Source organism: Chiloscyllium plagiosum, chromosome 24 (assembly GCF_004010195.1).
Source record: "Chiloscyllium plagiosum isolate BGI_BamShark_2017 chromosome 24, ASM401019v2, whole genome shotgun sequence".
Lineage (NCBI taxonomy): Eukaryota > Metazoa > Chordata > Chondrichthyes > Orectolobiformes > Hemiscylliidae > Chiloscyllium > Chiloscyllium plagiosum.
In genome coordinates, this window is record NC_057733.1 from 32,404,752 (window position 1) to 32,431,483 (window position 26,732).

A 26,732-nucleotide genomic window follows, 5' to 3' on the forward strand; every position below is an offset into this window, starting at 1 on the left:
TTAATATATTTGTAAGAACTCTTTGGATTCTCCTTAATTCTATTTGCCAAAGCTATCTCATGTCCCCATTTTGCCCTCCTGATTTCCCTCTTAAGTATACTCCTACTTCCTTTATACTCTTCTAAGGATTCACTCGGTCTATCCTGTATATACCTTAAATATGCTTCCTTCTTTTTCTTAACCAAACCTTCAATTTCTTTAGTCATCCAGAATTCCCTATACCTATCAGCCTTTCCTTTCACCCTAACAGGAATATTCTTTCTCTGGATTTCTGAAGCCTTCCCATTTTCCAGCCATCCCTTTACCTGCGAACCAATCAGTTTTTTTCTGCTTTTTCGCTGCTGGCCACAGAAACGCCTGTTTGTACCTCGGACTACAGAATCCCCAAACACAATTGGTCTCTTGGAAGCCGACGTACCCCTCATTGCATTAGAGCCAGTCTCAATACCAGAAACTTGCCTGTTCGTGCTACATTCCCCTGAGAATACATCACCCCCTATATTTTCCAAAACAGCATATCTTTTTGAAATGGGTATATCCACAAAAGACTCCTGCACTAGCTGCCTGCCTCTCTTACCTTTCCTGGAGTTAACCCATCTGTGTGACTGTATCTGAGACTTTCTCCCCTTCCTATAGCTGCCATCCATCACATACTGTTGCTGGTGGAAATTCCTCATTGCTTTTAATTGTGTCTCCAACCGATCCATTCAATCTGATATGATTTGCAGCCAACAGCATTTATGGCAAATATAATCCGCAGTAACCTTTAAACTCTCTTTAAACTCCCACACCTGACAAGAAGTACATATCACTCTATTAAAGGCCATTTTTGCTCTTTCACAATCTACAGACCCACCAAATAACAACATCTTAGTCCTCTACAAACACTGCCCCAGGTTAAATTTATAGTTATGGCTTATATTTTAAGTTTAATCAAGAAACATAGCTCCAAAAACATATAATCAAGAAAGAACCCACTCTACTCACTACTGCAGATTCTCTGTAGGCCACACTTAAAACAGCGATTAACTTATCTGATTCTGTGCTGTGAACTTCACCCAACAGTTCCTCCAAGATCAGTTATGAATTTCACTGTTTGTTGATTTTCCCAGATGCACTCTGATATCCAGCGATACATGAATTCAAACAGCAAAGGCAGTAACTGTGTAGGTTCTCTCTCTCTCTTTCTCCTGCAATGACTTCACTATGTGCTTCCTTTGTCTGTTCTTCTCCCTTTTAAAACTGTTGTTTTAACTTTTTTTCTCCAAAGTTCCAAAACAATGCAACAGCATATAAAACAGTAATTGCTGCTCCTGGAATTCAAGGAAATCACCTCCAACACCTAAAGTACCTCAAAAAAGGAGCAGCTGTTACAGCCAAAAGTTTTTCCTGTCCTCCATCTTGGATTAGCCAGAATCACCATGTTGTTAAACTTGAGGAAGTCCAGAAAAGATTTACAAGGACGTTGGCAGGACAGGAAAGTTTAAATTATCAGGAGAGGCTGAATATGCAAGGGATTTTTTCCCTGGATCATCAGAGGTTAAGGGATGACCTAATCGAGGTTTATGAAATCATGAGAGATGTGAATAGGGCAAATAGCCGAAGTCTTTTTTCCTAAGGTGGGAGAGTCCAAAACTAGAGGGAATATGTTTAAGGTAAAGGGGATGGATTTAAAAAGGACTGGAGGTGTAACTTTTTCATACAGAGGGTGGTCAGTGTATGGAATGAGCTGTCAGAAGAAGTGGTGGATGTGGGTACAGTTACAAGATTTAACAGGCATCTGGATGGGTATATGAATAGGAAGAGTTTAAAGGAATATGGGTCAAGTGCTGGCAAATGGGACTAGGTCAGATTGGGATGTCTGGTCGGCACAGACCAGTTGAACCAAAGGGTCTGTTTCCATGCTGTATGACTCTTCACTGCTCCTGGAGAACCAATCAACTCAGTGAAAGACAATCTTTGGTCTGCCCATAACTTGTTGGTCTTCTCGTGCAAAGAGTTGACCTCGACAGACTGTAGATTGGCACATTCCAAGATCTAGGACTACATGCTGAGGAATGCACAAACATCTGGGGCAGCTGCCACCAAGGTGCACTGGGGAAAGACCATTACTTAAGATCTTCCTAACAAAATAAAACATGAACATGTTCAGGTGTCAAACGTTCTCAGTGCCTCAATAGTTTTGTGCATAAGGAGGAAATGCTTTTTTTTGCAACTGCAGAGACGTTCTGAGAAATGCTAAAATTCCAAAGGATTGTTATTTTTTCTCTTTGCAAAGATTGTGAAGAACTTATTAGAACCTTATTTTATAAAATCATCTATAAATACATACAAAGTACATTTTTGAAATATAAAAAAAAGTGTACTTAATCAATAACTCGGTGAATGATCCTTTTTGGTCTGTCTGAATCTTGTTGATCTTCAGGTGTAAGGAGTTGTCCTTGATCAAAGAGCTTATGCCCAAAACGTCGATTCTCCTGCGCTTCGGATGCTGCCTGACCTCCTGTGCTTTTCCAGTACACTCTCAACCTTGACCAAATATTGCAGACTAACATGATCCAGGTGCCATGACTATGTGCTGAGAGATGTACTAAAGCTCAAGGCAGTCACTGCCAGGACGCAATGGGGAAGGGCCACCATCTTAGGTCTTTTTGCCATAATATACCAAGGGGCCAATAACTTTAGATCTCCTCCTGGCTTGTAACAAAATATACATCATTTATGGTCATATTTAGTTAATGCATTTGGATCAAGTTAAGAATTACACAACATCTGGTTACAGTCCAACAGGTTTATTTGGAAGCACTAGCTTTCAGAACTCCAAGTCATTTGGATCAAGACACTTAAGAGTGTAATGTGCTCAATGAAGAAATGTAATTTTTCATTCAGTCTTCTGTAATGTCCAACAAAATTTGTTTTGTAATGTACTAATGGATAATTTATGAATAAAGTATATTTTTGCAAAAATGAGGGTACACAGGAGATGATGCAACAAAGGTTTGTTCAATTGGTGCCAGTTTGATGAGTTTGCATAGAATGGGGGTCTATGTTCTCTTAAGTTTAGAAGAATTAGAGATGATCTAATTGAAGATTTAAATTTCTCAGACGACGTGACAGGGTAAATGTGGAGTTGGGTGATGTAGGCTAAGGGTTGTAACCTCAGAATAACAGGTCTACCATTAAGGACGAGGATGAAGATAAATTTCTGCAGTCAGGGCTGTGATGCTTCAGAATGATCTATTCCCTTAGGCCTGTGGTCACTCATTCACTAAGTATGTTCAAGACTGAAATGAATCGATTTTTGGGTATTAAATGAAATGGAGATAGCATGGGTAAGTGGAGATGATGTAAATGTTCAGCTATAATCTTAATGAATGGTATAAAGCAGATTCAAGGAGTCACATAGACTACTCTTGCTCCAATTTCTAATCTTTAAATTTAGCATATTCATTTGGATGTTATATCAAATTTTAATTTATAATGCAAGATGTTAAAGGGGAGAATATTTCAGCTTACACATTTCAACACACTTTGGAAAAAGATTTTTTTCTTAAAGCATCAGTTAACAAGGTCTTCCACAGCAAATTTTCAGCTGAAGTAAAATGTTCATTGAGACGTGTGCCAGGGTAGGTAGGATGTACAACAAAGGCAGATTGCACCTAAACTGGAGGGGCACCAATATCCTGGCAGGGAGGTTTTCTAGTGTAGTGGGAAGATGGGAACCAGAGTAGTAGATCAGCAAGTCAAATGACCGAAGAGCAGTTAGAGACTAAGGCCAGTAACGTTAAGAGGAAGAACAGACAGGAACAGGTTACTAAATATGGCTGCACTGATGATCTGAGGTATATTTGTTTTAATGTGAGGAATATGACAGGTAAGGTAGATGATCATAGAGCTTGGATTTGTGCATATAACTATGATGTTGCAGCTATTACGGAAACTAGCAGCTTAATGTTCTGGGATTTAAATGTTTCGGATGTGATCGGGAAGGATGTAAAAGAGGTGGGGGAGTTGCATTACTGATTACTGAGAACACCTCAGCTGGACTGAGGGAGGACACCTGGGACTCATCCAGTATACAGTAAATGGCAGAAACTGGTCAACAACAGCACTTAAAGAACTGGATAACAAAAGTCCAGTTAACTTCTCCCACATACAAGTTTGAATTGCAAGTGTTCTAACCCACATTTACCGATAAACTGAATTTTTTAATAATGTAAAATATTCTGAAAAGGGGTTTATGCAGTGCAAACCTGTACTAAGGTGGCAATCACGATAGGAATATAATTTTATAAGTAATATCTTAAAAAGATTTTATGCTCTAAGCAAACTTCAAATGTCTGCGAATAAGTGATAATACATTAAAAACATATTGGATCTATTTAATAGAACAACAAAAAAAATGGACATACACAGAACATGAGCACTTAAGACTCACAGAACTGGTTTCCTTGGAATTGCCAACTTGATTTCAGATTAGATTACATTCCCTACAGTATGGAAACAGGCCCTTTAGCTCAACAAGTCCACACCAACCCTCCGAAGAGTAACCCACCCAGACCTATTTCACTCTGACTAATGCGCCTAACACTATGGGCAATTTAGCATGGCTATTTCACCTGACCTGCACATCTTTGGACTGTGGGAGGAAACCAGAGCACCTAGAGGAAACCCACACAGTCGCCTGAGGCTGGAATTGAATCCGGGACCCTGGTTCTATGAAGCAACAGTGTTAACCACTAAGCCACCATGCCACCCCAGATCTTGATTCCCTTCTAATAAATGAGGTAAAAACAATGACTGCAGATGCTGGAAACCAGATTCTGGATCAGTGGTGCTGTAAGAGCACAGCAATTCAGGCAGCATCCGAGGACAGGCCCGAAACGTCGATTTTGCCTGTCCTCGGATGCTGCCTGAATTGCTGTGCTCTTCCAGCACCACTGATCCAGAATCCCTTCTAATAAATGTCCAGACAAACACCACAAACAGAATTTAATTAGTCAAAATGAATTAATGCAGTGTCATAAAAGTATATTTAAACTTCAATTTGTAATCACTCAAATATTACTATCAACTATTTGCAAATAATTGAACACAACTGCTCTGCTGTGGCTATGGCTCTTAGGTTCAGAATTAATTAAATAACTAGATAGATACCAGTATACAGAAGGTACATGGGTACACATCAGGGTGGGATAACACTTGTTTGAGGTTTTATGACTTAAATCATATTGAATATAAGCTTCTTTCAGAAATGTAGACATAGAGGAGACATTATTCATTTAGCTACACAAAGAGACAATGATAATGTATGTAAAAGTACAAACTCATTAACATTACAGAGAGATACTGGCAATGGGAACCTGTTAGCATTTTCCAGAGACATGGTCATGGGACATAGGTACAGCAGGAGATTGATTTGCCTTACAATGGAGAGTAATGAGACACGTATATTGTAAATGTCTCATACTGCAGCAGTCACATGACAAACGGCATACTGCAGAGTATAAGAATGTAATCTTTGTTTATTGAACATAGACCTGTTTGCCTTGCTTGGTTCCCTAACTATTGCTGTATTGACACTCTTTGGTCTGCCTGAACCTTGTCAGTCTTCCAGAACAAAGAGTTGACCCCAACTGAGTCTTGCAGGCTGGCACATTCCAAGGTGCAGGACAACATGCTGAGAGATACTCTAAAAATTAGGGCAGCTGCCAAGGTGCAGCAAGGAAAGACCACTGTCAGAGGTCATTCTGCTGAAGGTAAATGGGGGTCTGCTCAGTTATCGGACCCTTCTAGTGTCTCAAATATAGATAGATATTATTATTGTGTAAGAGAGGTCTCTGGTGTTTTTGGGATAGTGATTGTTTGCTTGATATGCATCTGTACAAAAACAAACACACAAAGATTTTTTAATGAATAAAGTGTATTTTTGAAATTAAAAAAATTCAGGTGTTACTTGAAACACATGAACAAAAATCAGACAATTAGATACACCAAATGGGTTTGTATGTATATTTACCACCCATAGGTTGGTTGTCAGTCCACTGAGGTACAATATAAAGACAGTGGAGTAGAATAAGACCAAGGGGAGCATTCAGCCCAGAACTTCTAAATGGACTAACCCTGCACATGCACAATAAGCCAGAATCACTTGGAGGCATATCAAGAATTAGTGTGTGAGATTCACCACAGGACAGGAGTGAATAAACAAGTATAGAGACGAGAAGCCACTTATGATGATTGCTGTGAATGGTGATATGTTTGAAGACAATGTCTGTAGTCAGAGGCCCAAGGAGATAGCAATTAAACTTTAAGTAGATAAGGGAACAAAGTTAATAGATAAAACAAAGTATCGGAATCTCAGGGATCCACCAGAGAAGCAAAAAATCTGGTGGGATGCAAAAACCTACTTGGACAGGAGTCAGGAAAAGGTTAGAAATTACCTTGGAGGTATCACAGTAGTTGAAGAATATTGTGGAAAATAAAAAGAAAAAGAAAACTAGGTGAAGTGTGTAAATCCATTCGGTATTTAGTCTCTTTGTGATCAGAAGCTGATGAATAGTAAATATGAATGTGTGAAGTCTGTCTGAATAAAGTGGTATTAAATTGTGCATGGTAAAAGAAGAAACAACCAGAAGACAATGTTTTGGCTATTAGAACACACTGCTTTCTAACTTGCTTAATTGGTAGTAGTGAAATTTCTAGATTGGGTCCAGGTTGTACAGAGTTTGGATGATCCTGTTGGTGAGACAGAACAGTAGATGAGAGAGTCCATGCACATAAAACAGGCAAATGAAAGTAGGCTGGCCGTTGGCCTATCAGGTGGAGGGTGAACATCTGGCCAGCAATGTCAAAATTGGGAAGATAGGTGTACCATGGTTGACTGAGAGTAGTGTGGATCCTGCTGCTGCACCTCAGGTTCAGGCTTATTTCTAGATTTCTTACGGTTATTCAGAAATGATTGAAGAAATATGAGTCAAATGCAGGTAGGTGGGACTAGTTTAGTTTGGGATTATGGTTGGCGTGGACTGGTTGGATCGAAGGGTCTGATATCATGCTGTGCGACTCTGTGACAGGACAAAGAAGCTATTATAAAAAGGAAAATAACTGAGGAGCAAAATCATACAGAAATGTAAGACAGGTCAGTGGACTGGGGAAGTGAAATTCCTGACAGCATATTGTACAGCATAACAAGAAAAGGAGAAAAGAGGGAGGCAGATGAGAGATGGTTGAAGAGGAGGTATAGTAAAGCTGAGCAGGACAAAGAGATGATATTAAAGCCACTTACCAGATTTTGCAGTCAAAGTAAGAGTACTACACAAGAGTAGACCATTCATTATGTGACAGAATCATTGGCAGTTAGAAAATTGCAGCAAAGGATAGGGATCTGTTGGGGTCTGCGATCAACTGGAGAATAGAGGATTCTTGTACCCAGGACAGGTGACAGGTCCAGGAATGAGAGAAAAGGAATTTGTAGTCCCATTCACTTGCGAGTACTGGAGAAGGTAAACTTAGCAATGGAGAAACTGATGTCAGAGCAAAAGCCAGCTGATCACTTGCCAGACTGATCAAAGGTGGGACTCCAATTTTTGACGAGACAGGAGGAAAGGTGTTACTGGCCACAGGGACTTCAACCCAAATCAAATAAAAACGGACTCAAGGTATCACATGTTTCAGCCTTAGAAGAAAAGGAACATATCAACTAGTTCAGTACACTTGACAGAGGCTTACTGAAAGGTTGTTGCTGAATCTCTAATACTGTGTGGAAACTATTTATTTTGTGAAGTGAGAAAGAAACTAGCTAAACAAGCAGTTCCATGGGTTTGCAGGCTTTGTCTGCATTAACTAAAAGTGGGTTAACTCTTTATTGTTCAGTTTGAATGTGATTTTAAAACAGTTTGCTGCTGTTAATTCCTGCTTGTGAGAAACAAACTTTTTTTGTTTGTGGTTTTGATATATGACATAATTTGAATTGAAAGTTTATAAAAAGTAAATGTTTTGGTCATTTTAACAGACTTTGTACTGAATTGGAATTAACAACATACTGCAAAGTTTACGTGTTTGATGATTCTGGCTCCCGTCACCATTCTCAAATCAGTAGGAGGCATATAAAGGGAAGCATGGTGGCATAGTGGTTAGCACTGCTGCCTCTCAGTGCCAGAGACCCAGGTTCAATTTCCACCTCAGATAACTGTGTGGAGTTTGCACATTCTCCCTGTGTCTGCGTGGGTGTGCTCTGGTTTCCTCCCACAGTCCAAAAATGTGCAGGTTAGGTGAATTGGCCACACCAAATTGCCTGTAGTGTTAGGTGGAGGGGAATGGGTCTGGTGGGTTGCCCTCCAGAGAGTCGATGTGGACTTGGTGGGCTCAAGGGCATGTTTCCACACTAAGTAATTTAATTTTGGATCTTGCTAATTGGGATTTAGAAACAAATATTTTTGGGAATCTGAATTCCAAAGGAAAAAAGAAACTGAGAAGTTTGGAAAGGTAATGATTAATTGAACTGGACTGGGAGAAATTACCTAGATGTAAAGGCTCAAGTTACTGAGTAAGAGTGACAGTGTGACTTTAAACTAAAACAAGTTGCCACAACAGTGGACAAAGCTCTAATCATTTTTAAATTTGAAACTCTCATGCTACAGTGAACACTGTAGTCCAAGGAACCTTGAGACCCCACAGACTACTTTGCATTTGTGGAACTTGGGCATCACTGACTGGCCAGCATTGATCACTCATCCCTATTTGCCCTTAAGGTGCTGGTGAGCTGCCTTCTTGAATCGCTGCAGTCCACTTGGCTGTGGGTTGACCCACAATACCCGTAGGGAGGGAATTCCAGGATTTTGACCCAATATCTGTGAAGGAACGGTGGTATTATTTCCAAGTCAGGGTGGTGTGTGGCTTGGAGGGGAACTTGCAGGTGGTGGTGTTTCCAAGTACTTGCTGCCCTTGTCATTCTAAGTTGAAGTGGTCGCAGATTTGGAAGGTGCTAGCTAAGGATCTTTTATGAATTTATATCAGTATTATCTACAAGATAGGATTTTGTTTGTGGCCAAACAACACATGCTTTAAACAAACTAATTACTCAATTATTTTAAAAGTTAGCTTCAGCCAAATCACCAAATTTGTAGCACTGATCAAAATCCTAAAGTGGATCACAATATACAAAGTTAGTCAGTATACATTTGGAGTAGCACCTGACCAACTGATCACATGAAACAGGCGAGAATATATATTAGCTCAGGTAGAGTTCATATCCAACATGAAAAGAATTTTCAACCTCAGTAGCAGCAAGCTGGTACAGATTTTCTAATGGCCAGATAATGGTTTCTGTAGCACAGATGGGAGCAGCATATCAAATTCCTGCAGAATTCTTGAAGTGGCAGACTCGGAGGAAATAGGCCATGGTATACTGTCACACAACATACATGTAACAATTACAGTATTGTTGCCTATTAGAAGGCTGATCCAGTTCCCAATTAGGTTTTTCATTTTAAGATTGCATTTTTATTTTTGCACTTTTAAAAACTGCACTGAAAATGAGAAACAACCATTTTTGATCCCAGGGATTTATAAGGATATCTGCATGTTTCAAAAGTAAGGAATTTGATACCTAATGTCAACTCTGTAGCTGAGTTACAGAAGTGTCAGAAACTGGAACAGGGTGTTGTTAACAGGTGAAGTAGATTGGTCCTTGTCCACAAACCAATGACAATGTGTCCCACTAACAATTAAGTGATTGACTGTCAGTTAGGAGATCTTAGGCCATGAGCCAGACAGGGAGTAGGTAATCATACCTGAAGAAAAACTTCTCTCCAGTAAGCCACTTTAAACCGACTTATTCTTTCAGCTGATGCTGCAAATTGTAATTTTGAATTGGATAAGTCAGACACCTTTCACAAGTGAAACAGCCATGATGTGTCTTTTGTAAACCAGTGGAAGCATTTGAAAAAAAAGTTAAAGAGAAATCTTTGCATCAGCAAGAACCAACACACCAAATTTTGTGAACAAAGACAATGGAGGCCTTTTTGCTGTCTCTCTTCCCCCACTCCATTTGAAGAGCATGAGAGTTCTTTATCCGCTTGGCCAATACTTACCTCATCCAACAAAGACAAAAAAAAACAAGCCATTTCTTGTTACTGTCTGCATGACCTCACTGTGCACAAATTGGTTGCATTAATTCTTTACAGAACAACTACACGCTACACAGTATTGGACAGACTGACTATACTTTGATTTGTTCTGGGTTCACAAATTGCACTATTTCATTGCAAATGTACTGTTAGCAAAGTAATCTATTTATATGGGTAGAAGAATCACAAATCACAAAACAATTTTTATTCTTGTTTATTCAATAAAATCTGGACAACATTTAGAGAATCCAACTGTTTACTTCAGCTCTTTCACTGCCAGACCTAATGGGAGAAAAATATTGAGGTTAGAGTAATGTAGAAGCACAAAAAATCTCAAAACTACCAAATAAACACCCATTAACAAAATACTTAAAAAGGAAAGGAAAATGTATTGGTTTAAGTTTTCATGGTGAGAGCAATTTGAATTTTTAGACCTAAAATTCAACTAGTCATCAGTTAAATTAACATTCATAACACCGTTCTCCACATCGCAAAACATTTTATATACAAGTACTTTTAAGTGTAATAAGTGGTAAAATGTAGCACCCGACTTCACAAAGCAAGCTGTCACAAACAAAGCAACAAGATAGAGCTTTTTGTTTGAAGTAGTGCTCAGGGAAAAAAATAGCTAGGAAGCTAGGGTTAAAAGGCCCTCTTTAAATAGTGCCCTGGATTGCTTGCACAGCGAAGGGCAGACTGGGTTTGGTTTGTTGCCTTATCTAATAAACAGCATCTCAGATGAAGCAGCACTTTTTTAGTGCAGTAAGCTCAGCTACAAAACCTGACTAGTACAGGTTAACAGGCTACAAAAGTTAAGATGTCATCTCAAAGCAGTGGTTTGGCTTTCCTAAGTAAACAGAACTTATACCAAAGGAGCTGTAAAGAAGCACATTCACTGATATCCCACCAGACTATGGATTTGCAACTGGGGAACTTGCGGAAGCTGAAACAGCAGCCAGACATTCCATGCAGATTTGCACTTGTGCAGTTAGTTCTTACTGTGTAGCCATTAATTTAAAACTGAATATCAACACTATCTTTATATCATCTGGAAGAATGTTGTTTCAGTCCTTCAAGAGATTTCAGACTTTACATGAATCTAATTTCAAATTTGTCTGTGTTACAGCAGAAAATGTACACTTTTCAGACTTGTAACTAATATATTGCCAATTGTAATGTTAATTTTTTTGGCAAAATTAAAATTGGACCATCCTCACCCACCGATGTGCACATTCTATCCATTTCTTACCTGGAGGCAGGGACTGTTTGAGTTTCTCAGCCTTTTCTTTGTCTGTGATGACTAATGTATATAGGTACCTGCTGCACCGTACTTTGAACTTGACATTGTCCTTATTTTTCTTAATTTTCACAGCTAAAAAAAAGACAAATTGTCTTGAGACAATAAAAAAAAACAATTTTTTATAGAAAAATTCAAAATTACACTCCATTAAAAAAGGAGGCACATTCCAAGACACAAACAGGAGTTGGCGTTGTCCTAGCAATGCAAATTGAGATCTCATGACTTTCCAAGACCTCAAACTTACACAAATTGACTGAAGTATTGGTTGAAACTTTATTGCTGGAACAGCACAGCAGGTCAGGCAGCATCCAGGGAACAGGAGATTCAAATATGGGTCAACTCATCATTTGATGTACTGACTAATTACAACAAATACAATTAAAATTTAGGAGTCCCTACCTCAGGGCAAAACAGACTGGGTTCAAATTCCATCTGCTCCAAAGGTGTGATATTACAATCTGTTCAGATTGATAAAGTATCCAGAATTGAAATCAATTTCTTAACATATCTCCACATCAACAACAATAAAACACCCTTTGATCCAGGTCATCACAATACCTGTTATTAGTAGGGCCAAGCTACTGATTGGCAGTTCACATTTCACAAGTGGATACAACTACATAAACTGGAGATATTCAGTTGATTCAGGTATATAGCAATTCTGAGCTTCAATCTATTATTAATTAGTTCACAAAAAAAATACCAATCTTCACAAGCTCACGAAGAATCATTTATGTAGAGCAGAGACAATAATCTATTGCTTCTCCACTTAGTCCATTAAAAGCATTACATTGAAAAATTTATCTGCAGTTACAGGAAATTCTGATTCTCAATATCTGGTTTCTCTCAAAATCAATGAGCTAGACTGACTGTTCCATTAAGTGGATCTCCAGTTTACAATCTCAACTCCCCTGATAAAAAGGCTCTTACAAACTGATGTGTCTGCCTTCACATTGTGTAACCCTTCTCCCAGCACCCTTTTATGGTACAAACCTACTTACTCCAACCTCAAAATTTAATCTGAATGACGGATGACTGAACTTTACTTTTCTCAGTTTCAGAGAATTCAAACCAAGAATCCACATTTGTGATGGTGCCTCTTTTATGTTCCAACGACAGAGGAACCTCGATTATCCGAAGGCCACAGGCAGGGGGGGGGTATTGTGTTCGGTTAATCGAATGCCGGATAAGCAATCGTTGGATAACATATTTAAGCCATGCAACAGGATCTTGCAATCTTGTTTGGATAATCTGAAATTCAGATAAGTGAATGCCAGATAATCTAAGTTCCTCTGTAACTTATCTGAGCCACACAACCAAAATACTGCAAGTGCAATTATTCAGAAATTCTATCAATTACTTCATCTGTCCAAATCCATGCCCTTCAAACTAAATGGCTGAATGAGAGACAAAATGATAACTAAAGATAATTGCTTCCTTCCACTTATTTATTCAGGGAGCTCTGCCTTTGACTTCCCTATACTTTGCCCCATTAGAATATACTAACTATACCAGAATACATCCACCAAGACTGTAAAATTTGATTGCAATTTAACAAGGACAGAGGTTTCTCAACCCTTTGAATATCATCCTCCATTCTAGTAGTTACCTTAAATTGGTCCTTGTTCTTTTCTTTTACTAAACCAAATCTCAAATGTGATTATCGTAAAGAATAGTTTAAGAAACAATGTCTTTATCCACCTCACTTCCTTGAAGCATATTCACAAATGTCTCCTTCCTCACAAGGTTAGAAAAAATAATCAAGGAAATTCACCTGAACACATTTCAGAAACTCTTCCCCTCTCTGTTATTAGCAGTACTCTGCAGGAGTCATTATAACCCATGTATCTACCATGAAGCCTTAAATTCTTTTTTCATTTCCATTAACAAATGTGACCCCATTGACAAGGACACAATCAACCTTACCCTTTTTCTCTCATATCTTTACACATTCCTTCACTTCCCAAAATGGGACTGTTTGTTACTGTTCATGTGATTTCTATTTCACTGTGACCTGCTGATGGCTCATTACCACAGCATCACATCTCTGACAATTAGCAGAGAATGTATTCCCAACTTGTCAGAATTGCCCAGGAAAGTAGTGATTGGTAAATAAGTCAGGTTTGAGTATTCTGAATAGCTAGATATAATTGTCCCAACTGGACCTGTGCAGCCAGTTTCACACCACCTGCTTTCCCATCATCCTTTGATATACCTTTTAAAATGAAAACAGCCATTATTCCTGACAGAAAAATCCAACTGATCAAACATCTATTGATCAGTACTTGGAGGCAATCCTGGAAGAAGCAAAGAACCAAGCATGTATAAAACCCATGACCAATCCATCCATGCATAAATTCCACCTCTCCAAAGTCCCATCAAATTAAAGATTAGCTTCTGCATTATTTCTCCAGTGACGCAACTTCCTTCCTATTTCAAATATTCACAAATGCAGGTCACCAGCGGTTGTGTTTTACCCAAATCAAAAGTAACAAATCTTTCAAAAAGCCGCCAATTCATCCAAATATGAAAATATTTATGCTTTGCTTTACTTTAAAATATTTGAGTCAAATGGCTTAACTGATTGATACCCACAAACCAGAAATTACCAGGATGGACACTTATTTGATGCTGAATTATCTAAAAAAGGTATTGTTTTGTTATCATCAAGAGACCCTTCTGAGTAAACACAACATGTCATTAACCACCAGGCATGGCTCTGATGGCACTCTCAAATAATAAAGTTTCTTTATATTTTCAGATATACTTCGCACTCCGTGCTCCAATACAACAGGTGGTGGCTTAAAGAATGAAGAACATCAGTAATCCCATAGTGAAACATGTCTTTGCTCATATCAATGTTGGAGAGACTTAAGTCAGGTAACGTGTGGAAAGGAAAGCAAATGTCTGGGTTATCCCAATGATCTTTCATCAGAAGTGGAGAAATTAGGAGATAAAAGTTGTTAAAATACACAGGCAAGCAAGGAAAGAATTTTTAAAAAGGGGAAGGTTAATGATAAGGCAGAAGATTAAATGGCAAAAGGAATTATGTGTAAGGGTTGTACTTGGCCAAGAAATAAATAGACCTACAGAAGCTGTGAACAGCAACAGAAAAATCATGTTCTTAATTGCAGGTACAAGCAATGTTAATGACAAAGGCTTTCTCTGCTTCCAGTTTGGATGAAGGACCAACCTTTTTACTGCTTTTCTTTCCACTGATGAGGCCTCATTGGAATATTGTTGGCATTTTCTGTTCTTAACATAGATTTTCACACTCCACAGTATTTTGATTTTGTAGTCAAGTATGATAAATCAGTCATCAACACAATGACAGTGTCAAACTTAATAAAATTGGACATTTCCAAATTCAAAATTATAAATAGTTTCATAACAAGGAAAGTGGAGAGGAAATTCAGACTGGGTCACGACTTTGTGAAACACCTGTGTTCTGTATGTAAAAATGACCCTGAGTTTCCAACTACTTGCCACCTCAACACACCAGGTTCCCATGTCAACATTTCTCGCTCAGGCCCACTGCAGTGCTCCAGTGAAACGCAATAAAAGCTGGAAGAATACTTCATCTTCCACTTGGGCAAGTTACAGACATCAGGGCTCAATATCAAGCTTAAATTTTAAGAGCATGATCACCCCCTTCCATGTCTATTACCCACCCAGGTCCTGTTACGAGTGAGTTGCTGTCAGTACAGCCAGTTCATTTTCACCTACAGGTAAGCCCCATTATCATCTTCTATGCCTCTTTTTCCTTAGCCATCAACTATTCTTTTATCTGCCCACTTGTGCGTGCTACCCCCACCATTCCCTTTCTATCCAGTTGCGCACCACCACATCCGCCCCAGCATAAATATCAGTTTTTCCTAACTGCTGTCAGTTTTGAAGAGTCACATTAATACTGTTTTCTCTTCAGATACTGCTACACTGGCTTAATTTCTTCAGCAAATTTATTTTTGTTTGTAATAGGTATAGAAGTAGGCCATTTGGCCCCTCAAGCTTGTCGTCATGTAACAAGATCACAGATGAACTAAATTGTGGGTTTACTTCTGCTTTCCTACTGACCAACCTTAATTGCACCTAGGATATAGTCAAAAGACCTAGTCTCCACTGCTCATTCGGGGAGAGAATTCCAAACATTTACAATCTCCCAGAAGTGAATTCCTTCTCATCTATCTGAAGTGACACGCTGTTTATTTGGAAACTGCTTCCCACGAGGGAGATCTTTTATCGTCTACTCAGTCACATCCCCTCAGAATCTGTGTTTCAGTGGTGTCACCTTTCATTCTTCTACATTCCAACAGGTAGAGGCCTCTCCTGCACAACATAAACTCTTATTCTAAGGGATGAATTAAGTAAATTTTCTCTGAACTGCCTCCAATGCAAGTACAATTTTTCCAAGAAACTTCCAAAACTATACACAGTACCCAGAAGTATGTTCTCACCAACACCCCGTGCAGCTGCAATAAGACTCCCTTATTTTTACATTCAATTCCTCCATAACAAATTAGTCCTAATTCACTATTCTACTTGCATGCTAATTGTGATTCGCATACAAGGTCAATCCTGTTCCCAATATACACATTATGCAGTTTCTCAGTTTAAGCAATATTTTATTGATATATTCATACATATTTTCTATTTATTTGATTAAAGACTAGCTTTCTCTCCACATTGTGCCCTGCCAAACTTTTGCCCACTCAATCCCAATTCCTTTGCAGATTGTCTTCTTCATTTGTTTTTTCTTTTTTTTTGTACCGTCAAAAAAAACCATTCATGCATGTTGGCTATTTATGTCACATTCACAACTTTAGACTTAAAATATCCATGCTAAAAATACCGTATAATTTACTCACATTTTGCATCCTTTCTTCTTGCTGTTAGCAAGAAGTCTTTGATTTCTGACATTACTTGAGGCTGTTTGAATATAAATAAAAAAATGAATATTTGTTTAAAGCAAAATAAAAAGCACCACAACCAGTTGGTTCCAAAAAGTGTTCACACCTTAAAAAGGTATATGATTTTCTTGGACTTCAAAAGTGGCACAAGTGTGGTTAGTTTTTATTTTCAAAAAACCTTCAAAACTAGGGATGTACATGTATTTGGAAAGGCAAGGACTTATTACGGATAGTCAACATGGCTTTGTGCGTGGGAAATCATGTCTCACAAACGATTGAGTTTTTTAAAAAAGTAACAAAGATTGATGAGGGCAGAGCAGTAGATGTGATCTATATGGACATCAGTAAGGCGTTCAACAAGGTTCCCCATGGGAGACTGATTAGCAAGGTTAGATCTCATGGAATACAGGGAGAACTAGCCATTTGGATACAGAACTGGCTCAAAGGTAGAAGACAAAGGGTGGTGGTGGAGGGTTGTTTTTCAGACTGGAGACCTGTGACCAGTGGAGTGCCACAAGGATCGGTGCTGGGCCCTCTACTTTTTGTCATTTACAAAAATGATTTGGATGCGAGCATAAAAGAGGTACAGTTAGTAAGTTTGCAGATGACACCAAAATTGGAGGTGTAATGGACAGCAAAGAGGGTAACCTCCGATTACAACAGGATCTGGACCAGACGGGCCAATGGGCTGAGAAGTGGCAGTAGGAGTTTAATTCAGATAAATGCGAGGAGCTGCATTTTGGGAAAGCAAATCTTAGCAGGACTTATACACTTAATGGTAAGGTCCTAGGGAGTGTTGCTGAACAAAGAGACCTTGGAGTGCAGGTTCATAGGTCCTTGAAAGTGGAGTCGCAGGTAGATAGGATAGTGAAGAAGGCGTTTGGTATGCTTTCCTTTATTGGTCAGAGTATTGAATACAGGAGTTGGGAGGTCATGTTGCGGCTGTACAGGATATTGATTAGGCCACTGTTGGAATATTGCGTGCAATTCTGGTCTCCTTCTTATCGGAAAGATGTTGTGAAACTTGAAATGGTTCAGAAAAGATTTACAAGGATGTTGGCAGGGTTGGAGGATCTGAGCTACAGAGAGAGGCTGAACAGGCTGGGGCTGTTTTCCCAAGAGCGTCGGAGGCTGAGGGGTGGCCTGAAAGAGTTTAAAAAAATTATGAGGGGCATGGATAGGATAAATAGACAAAGTCTTTTCCCTGGGGTCGGGGAGTCCAGAACTAGAGGGCATAGATTTAGGGTGAGAGGGCATAGATTTAGGGTGAGAGGGCAAAGATATAAAAGAGACCTAAGGGGCAACGTTTTCACGCAGAGGGTAGTACGTGTATAGAATGAACTGCCAGGGGATGTGGTGGAGGCTGGTACAATTGCAACATTTAAGAGGCATTTGGATGGGTATATGAATAGGAAGGGTTTGGAGGGATATGGGCCAGCTGCTGGCAGGTGGGACTAGATTGGGTTGGGATATCTGGTCGGCATGGACGGGTTGGACTGAAGGGTCTGTTTCCATGCTGTACATCTCTATGACTCTATCATCCTCCTAGGTCAGAACAGTGCCGAGTGAGAATCCTTGGAGTGTTAACGTGAAGTGTTTAAACTGTGGTTTAAATATGGAAGGCCAGTAGGTTTTCAGTTCAGAATAATCAAGGATTAATTTTAGTTTAGAAAACCAGGAGCATTTGAAAGTTTTTAGGGTAGCACGGAGGGGCTTTGACTGGGGCCAGAACTATGATTTCTCTTCTATCGGTTTTCAGAACAGTTAAGGGAAATTGGTCACCTCAGTAGAAAGGTTTAGTTGCGCAGCTTCCATACGATGTGTATGGTTAGACACGTGCAGGTTATTTGAACTGAGGATTTCTCAGTTTGCAGTTTTATGGGTATTCATGAAAAGAAAATTCCACAGTTCACAGCACAGAAATTGGAAGAATCCATAAAATAGACTTACAAGATTCGATATAGAGAGGTAATACCTTGGGTTCTAAACTTAAGTGGATAATGTTGGGTAATAAGTTGAAACTTAACTTTGCTGGGTATTAAGATTTTTTTAAAACTGTAGCTTTTAAAAAAAAGTACAAAATTTTGTTGTTAAAGAAAATTCACAGTCTCATGATCATGTGGGTGAATAAACATGAGTTTCAAAACAAAACCATCATGCCAGGTTCCATTCTGGGATCTGGCTTGTTCAGTATTACCAGAGTTGGGATCATAACCATTCAGCAATATAGAATGAATTCATTCCACAAGAGAGGTCTTCTCCTGAGGGGATGGAACTGCAGTCCAGGTGAATCACTTCATGGTCTGACTATCTGAGTTACACAAACTTTAGCAGCAGTATCATGCTCTTTTGGCCTCAGACTTCAACTTGTAAATGAATGGTCACAAAGTTGAAAAGAAAACACTGAAAACTACAAAATACATTACTGAAGGGCCATTACCGTCACATTTCAACAATATCAAGGATGGTCTACATCATGTGGGTATCTTCGGAGTCATTTACCAGAAGCAATTTTAATTATGTAGCACGTCTAATGTGAAACATCCATATTACCATACAAGATATAAAATTAAAAATTCAACAGCAAAGCAATTAGGACTTAGAATAAACCTGAGTTTTAAATCAAGGGAGGTGGAAAGCCGGAGGTTTAAGGAAGAAAGTTAAGTGCATCAGATTGAAAAGCTAAAAGGTTAACCCGAAACAATGGGACTAAAAACGCTGGAGGTCTATATCATTGAATGCAAAATTCCTGGAAAATTCAAGGTTACAGGGACCAGAAATGATTGATTTAAAACAGGGGATTGAGTTTTTTTTTAAAAAAGCAAATGCCTTGGAAGAGTAAAAGTCAGCAAGATTGTGTAGGCCAGGATAGTGTGGTTTAGGTAACTTCATATTAATGAAGGGTGCAAGACAAGTGGCCTCAGTCAAGATTGAACAGACTGAAACTTCAGTAAAAGATAAAGGTGACTGGTTTAAAACAGTTGTTTGCTGTCGCGACTCTGCACTGGTCCTGTTAGTAAAGATCACAGATTAACTGTCATAATGCAGTAGACAAAGATGGTGACAGATTTCTGAGTACAGCCAAATTTGAGAACTCAAACTGTCATGATCGAGAGTAATAAACTATTGCATAGTTTAAAAAAAGCTAGGACCGTTGATGCTGCTCCTTGCTGCATCTTTACTTGCTACAGAATGAAGATTATATCCTTTAGCAAGACAAAATCCACCTTGGCATGCACAGTTCTTTTGCCACTGAGAGGAAGCAATTGAGAAGGACATTGGAGAAACCTTCCCTGAAACAGACAGTGCAAAATCTATCACTGATTTCAATGTGCTGGTTCAACCTTTGGTCAATGAAAAAGTTAATACTTGAGGACCAGGAGCACAAACCTGGGAATCAGCTCATGGTTTATAGAGTAGCAGTGACTCCTGCATTCCTACATGCTTCACAGACTTAGGGACAATCCACGGTATGCAGCTCAAAGAATTGAAGAAATGCCACTGCCATTGTCTTCATAAAATCCTTCAAAGTTTGTTTGCAGGGTACATAGTCTAATATGAACATTGTCTCCAAAGCCAACAATACCAATAGAGGGACTAATCATGCAAAACGATTACAGGGACTGGGGTGCACACATCTCTTCTTGCTCACATGCCCGATACCAGGCTCCCAAAACAATTACTCTATTCTAAAGTACAAAGATTCCCAAAGGAGTGAGGAAATGTTTGGCAAAGTTCTCAAAGTATCCCTGAAGAAATCTAACATTCCTGAGAATTGACAGGAACCCCTTGCCTCCAACCGCCCAAAGTAAAAAATCAGCTCCACAAAGACAGGACGCAAAAACCTCATTCATCCGGAACACCACTGCAACATCCAATTATCATTGAGCCATACAATTAAAATGATGGGATGAGGATGTTCCATGAATATCGTAAACATAAATGACGGATGAAGCATATTTGAGCACAAAGGTCAAGCCTGAATACTGTAGTTTATAGCTAACCAAGTGGATAATCTACTGAGCTTCCTACAGAGGGTTCAACTATCATAAAACCAGCCTTCAGATAATTAGAAGCATTCCAAACGTCAAACTACTGAGCATACTGAAGGCTGTGGACTGCAATATCATCACAACTATAGGAATAATGATTTGTGCTCCAGCACTGCCTTCATCTCTGGCTACGTTTTTACAACACTGGCAGATACCAGACATAGTGGGCAAGTACTTAAAACAAAAGGAAAAAGAATAGGGCAAACCCAATCCAATCTACTACCATCGCATTAGAAAAGTGATACAAGGGGTTACCTACATGGCATTTGCTTAACACACTCCACAAAAATTACCTGGATCTCATGACAACCATGGTGTAAATATGTATGATAGAGGGAGAATGACTGCTTTTACATCAGGGTATATGAATTCCTTGAGGAGAAAGTGAGGTCTGCAGATGCTGGAGATCAGAGCTGAAAATGTGTTGCTGGACAGGCAGCATCCAGGGAACAGGAGAATCGACGTTTCGGGCATAAGCCCTTCTTCAGTAATCTTCAGGTATATGAATTCCTCCCCACCTACCCGCTCCGACCTATCATCAACAACCCCCACCTTCATCTACCTATCGCCTTCCTAGTTACCTTCCCTCCCAGCCACACCCCCTTCCATGGGCACCCCCACATTCTTGATGAAGGGTTTATGTCTAAAACGTCAATTCTCCTGTTCCTCAGATGCTGCGCTTTTTCAAAGCCTGATCTCCAGGATCTGCAGTCCGCACTTTCTCCTAGAGTATTAACTGATTGCATTGTCAAGGACTTCTCGCCAAATTGTAATCAAGCAAATCCAGGGGATGTAACTTCCTAATGCATAAAAAGGAAGAGCTGGGATTGTCAAAGCACGATCCCTTCAACTCAAAGCGCTTTCAGGACCTTCCCTCAGCTTAGCCACATTCAGCTGCATTATGAATGAAGTCCCTTCCTTGATAAAGTCATGGGTTAGTGGGCAAAAATCTTTCAGATATAACAATGTGGGGAAAATGTGAAGTTTTTCCCTTTGGAAAGGAGAATAAAAGAGCTTTATTATAGAGTACAACGGCAGAATTCCTAGGTGTAGAGGTATCTAGGTGTTCTGTTGCACAAGTCAGAAAGTTATTATTTGGTACAACACAAGCAAAGCAACTAATTGGATGGCTTTCTTAGGACCAGAATTGAACGTTATACTGAAGATGTTATGCTTGTGGAAACAGATCCTACATCTTGAATACTACATGCAGTTTCTTTCTCCTCATTTAAAGGGTGAATGTTAAGTTCATTGGAGTGATTGAGAGGAAATCTACTAGATTAATACACTGAATGAGGAGATTGTCTTGTAATGATATAGTGGACAGACTGGGTTTGTTCCCAGTGGAGTTTGGAAGAGTGACAGGTGACTTTGAAAGATCTTGACAAGGTGAACATGAAAAGGATGTTTCCTCATGGGTCAGTCCAGAACTTCTTACTTTCAGAGGGCTGTGCAACTTTGGAACTCAAGTGGCGGTGAAGGCAGGGTCAGTGAATTTTTTAAAGTCATATTCTTTAAGGTAGATTCTTAAAGGGGAATTAAGGGTCATCAGTAGTTAAGAATATGGAATTCAAAACACAATTAGATCATGATTTTTTTAAATGGTGCAGCAAGTTCAGTCAAAAGGTCTACTTCTGCTCCTAATTCATTAATGATTGAAATTGAACACTAAATCCTCAGATATCCTGATATCAGACATGTATGAAATCATAGCAATAACAGAGGTAATGTGCAGGTAACGCTGGGGGCTATCAGCAACATGCAAGTAGACCTGTGTCTGAATGATGTGACCTGGACAGAGTATTAATGTGAAATGAGGGACACCAGAGTTAACAGAGGTAAATTCAGCAGGTTCAAGTAGTATTCAACTTACTTCACATGAGGAACACTGAATATGGAGTAACTAAAAGGAAAGGAACAACAGCTTTTCCAAATTACCAGTTGAGGCAAAGGAGTCAAATATTCAAAGAACTCATTTTAAACTTAATATAGAAATACACATATGCAGCAACTTAAAGACCCTTCACTGCTGACTTTCCAATATTTAAGGAAGGTTGGGGAGCTGGCTTCAGTAAAGTGTTGAACCAGTTTTACTCAATGCCCTGCTAACGAAAGTTCATTTGACCCTAAACATTAACTCTGATCTCTCTCCACAGATGCTGCACACTTCCAGCTATTTCTATTTTTACTCAACACTCATTTGCTTCTTGACAGGAAAATGATATTAAAATCTAATGCTCTGCCTTGATGACGCCAACACCTAATGTAAGGAAGTTTTAGATTCTCGATCAGTTGGGGAATCAAAGTTGACAGGGGAAGTAGATGTGAGGAATGTCAGATCAACGCATGACCCTATTGAATGGCAGAGGCAAAAAAAAACAGATGTGGGAATCAAAAGCAGACAAGCAGGAGGCTGGAAGGACATAGCAATCAAGGAAGTTTCCATCCAGGTGAAAGGGAGTACTGCAGATTAGAATGAAAACGATGGTGCTGGAAAAGCACAGTGGGTCAGGCAGCATTTTCCCTCCAGCCCCCTTCCCTCTTCACATCCCTGATGAAGGGTTATGTCCAAAACGTGGGCTCTCCTGCTCCTCGGATGTTACCTGACCGGCTGTGTTTTTCCCAGCGCCACACTCTTCGACTATTGAACGGAGGAGCAGGTTTTGAGGGGCCGAGCAGCCTACTGCCGTTGCTATTGATTTCTCATGATCCCAGACAATCAAACTGCAGACCTGACATTAAACAGGAGGGATGGAGGGAGACCAGACCCCAGCTTTCCAGCCCCAGGTGAGACTGTGTTTTAGTCAGTATTATAGTGGCTCGGATTTAAAAGCACCCCCCAAAGCCCCAGGCTTACCATGGCTAGGCCAAGAATCAGGCGGAGGAGAGGTGAACCGCACTCTGTAAAACACAAGAGATTTTTAAAAAAAAACAGAAGGCACATACATCAAATATAAACTTCCCCGCACTCGGGATCTACCCCATACCCACAAGGAAGGAACGCTGGAACACTCCCTTTTCGCCCAAGCTCAGTTCTAAGCCGATTCCGCGCGAATCGAGCGAGGATGCCGGGGGATTGAAGCCGCTGCCGCAACCACTCAGATACCTACAGCTCCACCGCCGAAATCAAAGAAAGCAGGCCCCGCTCAACATCCGGGAAGTAAACTGCGCCCCTCCTCCCCGCCCACCGACGGGCTCCGCGCAGGGACCAAACACACCGAGCGACACTCGCAACGACAAAGTCGATACGAGGAAGCTGCTGACGAAGAAAAATTACCTACAGAGATAGAAATTGCTGGAAAGACACATCTATGGAAAGAAATCAAAGTTAACATTTCGTGTCCAGTGACCTTTCTTCAGAACTTTAGTTTTGCTGTGTTTTCCATCAATGTCTGTTTTTGTTTGTAACAAAAAAATACATCCCTGCCTACCAGAGAGACTCTTCTAGGAACAGTGGCAGTATGCCCACTGAGCCAGGAAGCCTGACTTCAAACCGATTTAACTTCTTGAACCACAATGCGGAGGTGTCAGTGTTGGATTAAGACCATAATACATAGGAGCGGAAGTAAGGCCATTCGGCCCATCGAGTCCACTCCGCCATTTAATCATGGCTGATGGGCATTTCAACTCCACTTACCCGCATTCTCCCCGTAGCCCTTAATTCCTTGTGACATCAAGAATTTATCAATTTCTGCCTTGAAGACATTTAGCATCCCAGCCTCCACTGCACTCTGCGGCAATGAATTCCACAGGCCCACCACTCTCTGGCTGAAGAAATGTCTCCACATTTCTGTTCTGAATTTACCCCCTCTAATTCTAAGGCTGTGTCCAAGGGTCCTAGTCTCCTCGCCTAACGGAAACAATTTCCTAGCATCCACCCTAGGATTGGGGTGGATAAAGTTAAAAATCTGCAGCCTTTGAAACATAGATATTGTACATGGGTCTGAAATGATTAATATTTGATTGCATGCAATAAGTACTACCCACTGTGAAGATGTCATTACAGGTGCAGTGCACACAATATAATGGCAGTAGTGGGATCTGAAGTTTTAATTCAGCAGCAGCAGTCCCAATGAGGCAAAGATAGTAACCCAGAAGACTTTAAAGAAAACAAAGTTAAAAATCACACAACACCAGGTTATAGTCCAACAGGTTTAATTGGAAGCACTAGCTTTCGGAGCGACGCTCCTTCATCAGGTGATTGTGGAGGGCTCGATCGTAACACAGAATTTATAGCAAAAATTTGCAGTGTGATGTAACTGAAATTATACCTTGAAAAATTGATTGTCTGTTAAGTCTTTCATCTGTTAGAATACAGTGATAGTTTCACTTCTTTCATGTGTAAATCACAAAACCCTTTTTTTTAAAATTGCATTCTCGGGTTAACTGTTATCAATGATGATAGCTAGACAATATGTTGAAGGAGTTAGCCCCCTGTGTTCTCTGTCTATAACCTGATGTTTAGATTGATTCTAATCTAAAAAGTGAGATAACAGAGTTTTACATAAATTCATGCAGTTTTTGAGCTCAGAGTTCTACATGAATGTATGCTGATAGTTGAGGACAGTAATTCAACAAAATATTGTTGAAGCACTCAATTCTGAAAAATACTTAAAACAAAAATTAAATTTCACATCAGGTTAGAAATGCATTGCAACAGAAGAAATTGCCAGCAACAAGGCAGAGTCACAATCCCAAGTCAGAATTCGGCAATGAGTGAACAAACATCAGAAAGTATGTGAGTCAAAACTAAAATTCCCTGATACAAAAGGGAACTTTAATCAATGTAGAAATTCAGGCTGAAAGGTATTTAAGCAATAAATTGGCCCAAATAGAAATCAACATTGAGCATCATGGAGAAAACAATTCTTGAGATATAGAATAGCTTATATTATCTGTATTTTTTATACTGAATATATTGAATTTCCAAAAGGCATTCAATAACGTATCAGACTTAGGCTATTTAATGAGATAAGAGGACAAGGTGTTGTAGGTAGTAAATTAGCATGGATAAATAATTAGCTAGCTAATAGAAGACAGAGAGTTTGCAAAAGCGGGGCATTTCCAAGATGGCATAAGTAGTGGAGTTCCACAGGGAGCAATTCTGGAACCACAAATATTTACTATATACATTAGTGACTTGGATGAGCAAAGTGAATTCCTAGTTTGCAGGTGACACAAATATGACACAATGAGTAAAGGAGGATATGGATAGGTTAGGTGAGTGGACAAAAAACTGGCAGATGGAATGTAATGTGGGGAAAATGTAAAGTTATGCACTTTGGCAGGAAGAATAGAGGAGCTGACTATTATTTAAATGGAGAGAGACTGCAGATTTGGGGGAATCCCCAAAGCATAAAGCATAAAAGCTAGTGTACAACTTCAGCAGATAGTAGGGAAGGCAAATGGAACATAGGAATAAAAACAGAAGTTGCTGAAAAAGCTCAGCAGGTCTGGCAGCATCTTTGAAGGTAAATCAGAGTTAATGTTTTGGAATGTAGGACTTTATTTCATAGGGAAGGAAGTATAAAAAAGGAATGTGCTTCTAAAATGATGCAACACACTAGTCAGATCAAATCTAAAATACTATGAATTGTTTTGATTCCCTTATGTAAAGAAAGCTTTCCTGGCATTGCAGACAATCAAGAGAAGGCTCACTAGGTTGAACCCAGATATATAGTGATTTTTGTGAGGAGAGACTGAGTAGGTTGGGCTTGCAATCATTGGAGTTGGAAGAATGAGAGGTGACCTTAATAAAAGAAATAAGGAGGTTTGACAGGGTAAATGGTGAAAGGTTGTTCTTCTTGGGGGAGGGTCAAGGAATCAGAAGGCATAAACAACCAAGTGATGGGTTGCCTAGTTAGGATAGAAATGGAGAAGAATCTCTTCTCCCCACAGGGCAATGAATCTCTGGATTTCTTTACAGCAGAGGGCTGTAGGGGCTGGGTTGTTAAGTACATTCAAGGCTAAGATGGGCATATTTTTAATCAGTAAGTAAATCAGAGATAAAGGCAAAAAGCAGGAAAATCGGTACTTGGGACTACAATGTTGTGGCCATCACGGAAACGTGGATAGAAGAGGGACAGGAATGGTTGTTGGAGGTTCCTTGTTATAGATGTTTCAGTAAGATTAGGGAGGGTGGTAAAAAAGGAGGGGGGTGGCGTTGCTAATTAGAAATGGTATAACGGCTGCAGAAAGGCAGTTCGAGGGGGATCTGCCTTTGGAGGTAGTATGGGCTGAAGTCAGAAATAGGAAAGGAGCAGTCACCTTGTTGGGTGTTTACTATAGGCCCCCCAATAGCAGCAGAGATATGGAGAAACAGATTGGGAAACAGATTTTGAAA

At 39.7% G+C, this 26,732-nt stretch overlaps 1 protein-coding gene across 3 annotated transcripts; it reads right to left on the reverse strand.

Moving 5' to 3' along the window:
- Nucleotides 1-10,328: 10,328 nt before the first annotated feature.
- rpl38 (ribosomal protein L38) lies at nt 10,329-23,564 on the reverse strand. Of its 3 annotated transcripts, none has more exons than XM_043714742.1 (5): nt 23,500-23,564; nt 23,247-23,290; nt 16,296-16,356; nt 11,380-11,502; nt 10,329-10,412 (listed from the first exon to the last, which is right to left on the reverse strand). In XM_043714742.1, exons 2-5 carry the CDS (start codon nt 23,247-23,249, stop codon nt 10,387-10,389), a joined length of 213 nt encoding a protein of 70 aa, XP_043570677.1. In that variant the 5' UTR covers nt 23,250-23,290; nt 23,500-23,564; the 3' UTR covers nt 10,329-10,386. The 3 variants fall into 3 exon arrangements, with proteins under 3 accessions (XP_043570677.1, XP_043570678.1, XP_043570679.1); XM_043714743.1 differs by having other exon boundaries at nt 23,381-23,502; XM_043714744.1 differs by lacking the exon at nt 23,500-23,564 and adding an exon at nt 23,377-23,496.
- Nucleotides 23,565-26,732: the final 3,168 nt, after the last annotated feature.

Bases quoted from the DNA above. Each gene is read 5' to 3' on its own strand.
- rpl38 (XM_043714742.1), bottom strand. The intron at 11,503-16,295 runs GTGAGTAAATTA...TCTTTTTTTTAG, and splicing joins AAGAAGAAAGGATGCAAAAT to CTGTGAAAATTAAGAAAAAT. The intron at 10,413-11,379 runs GTAAGAAATGGA...TTCTCCCATTAG, and splicing joins CAAACAGTCCCTGCCTCCAG to GTCTGGCAGTGAAAGAGCTG.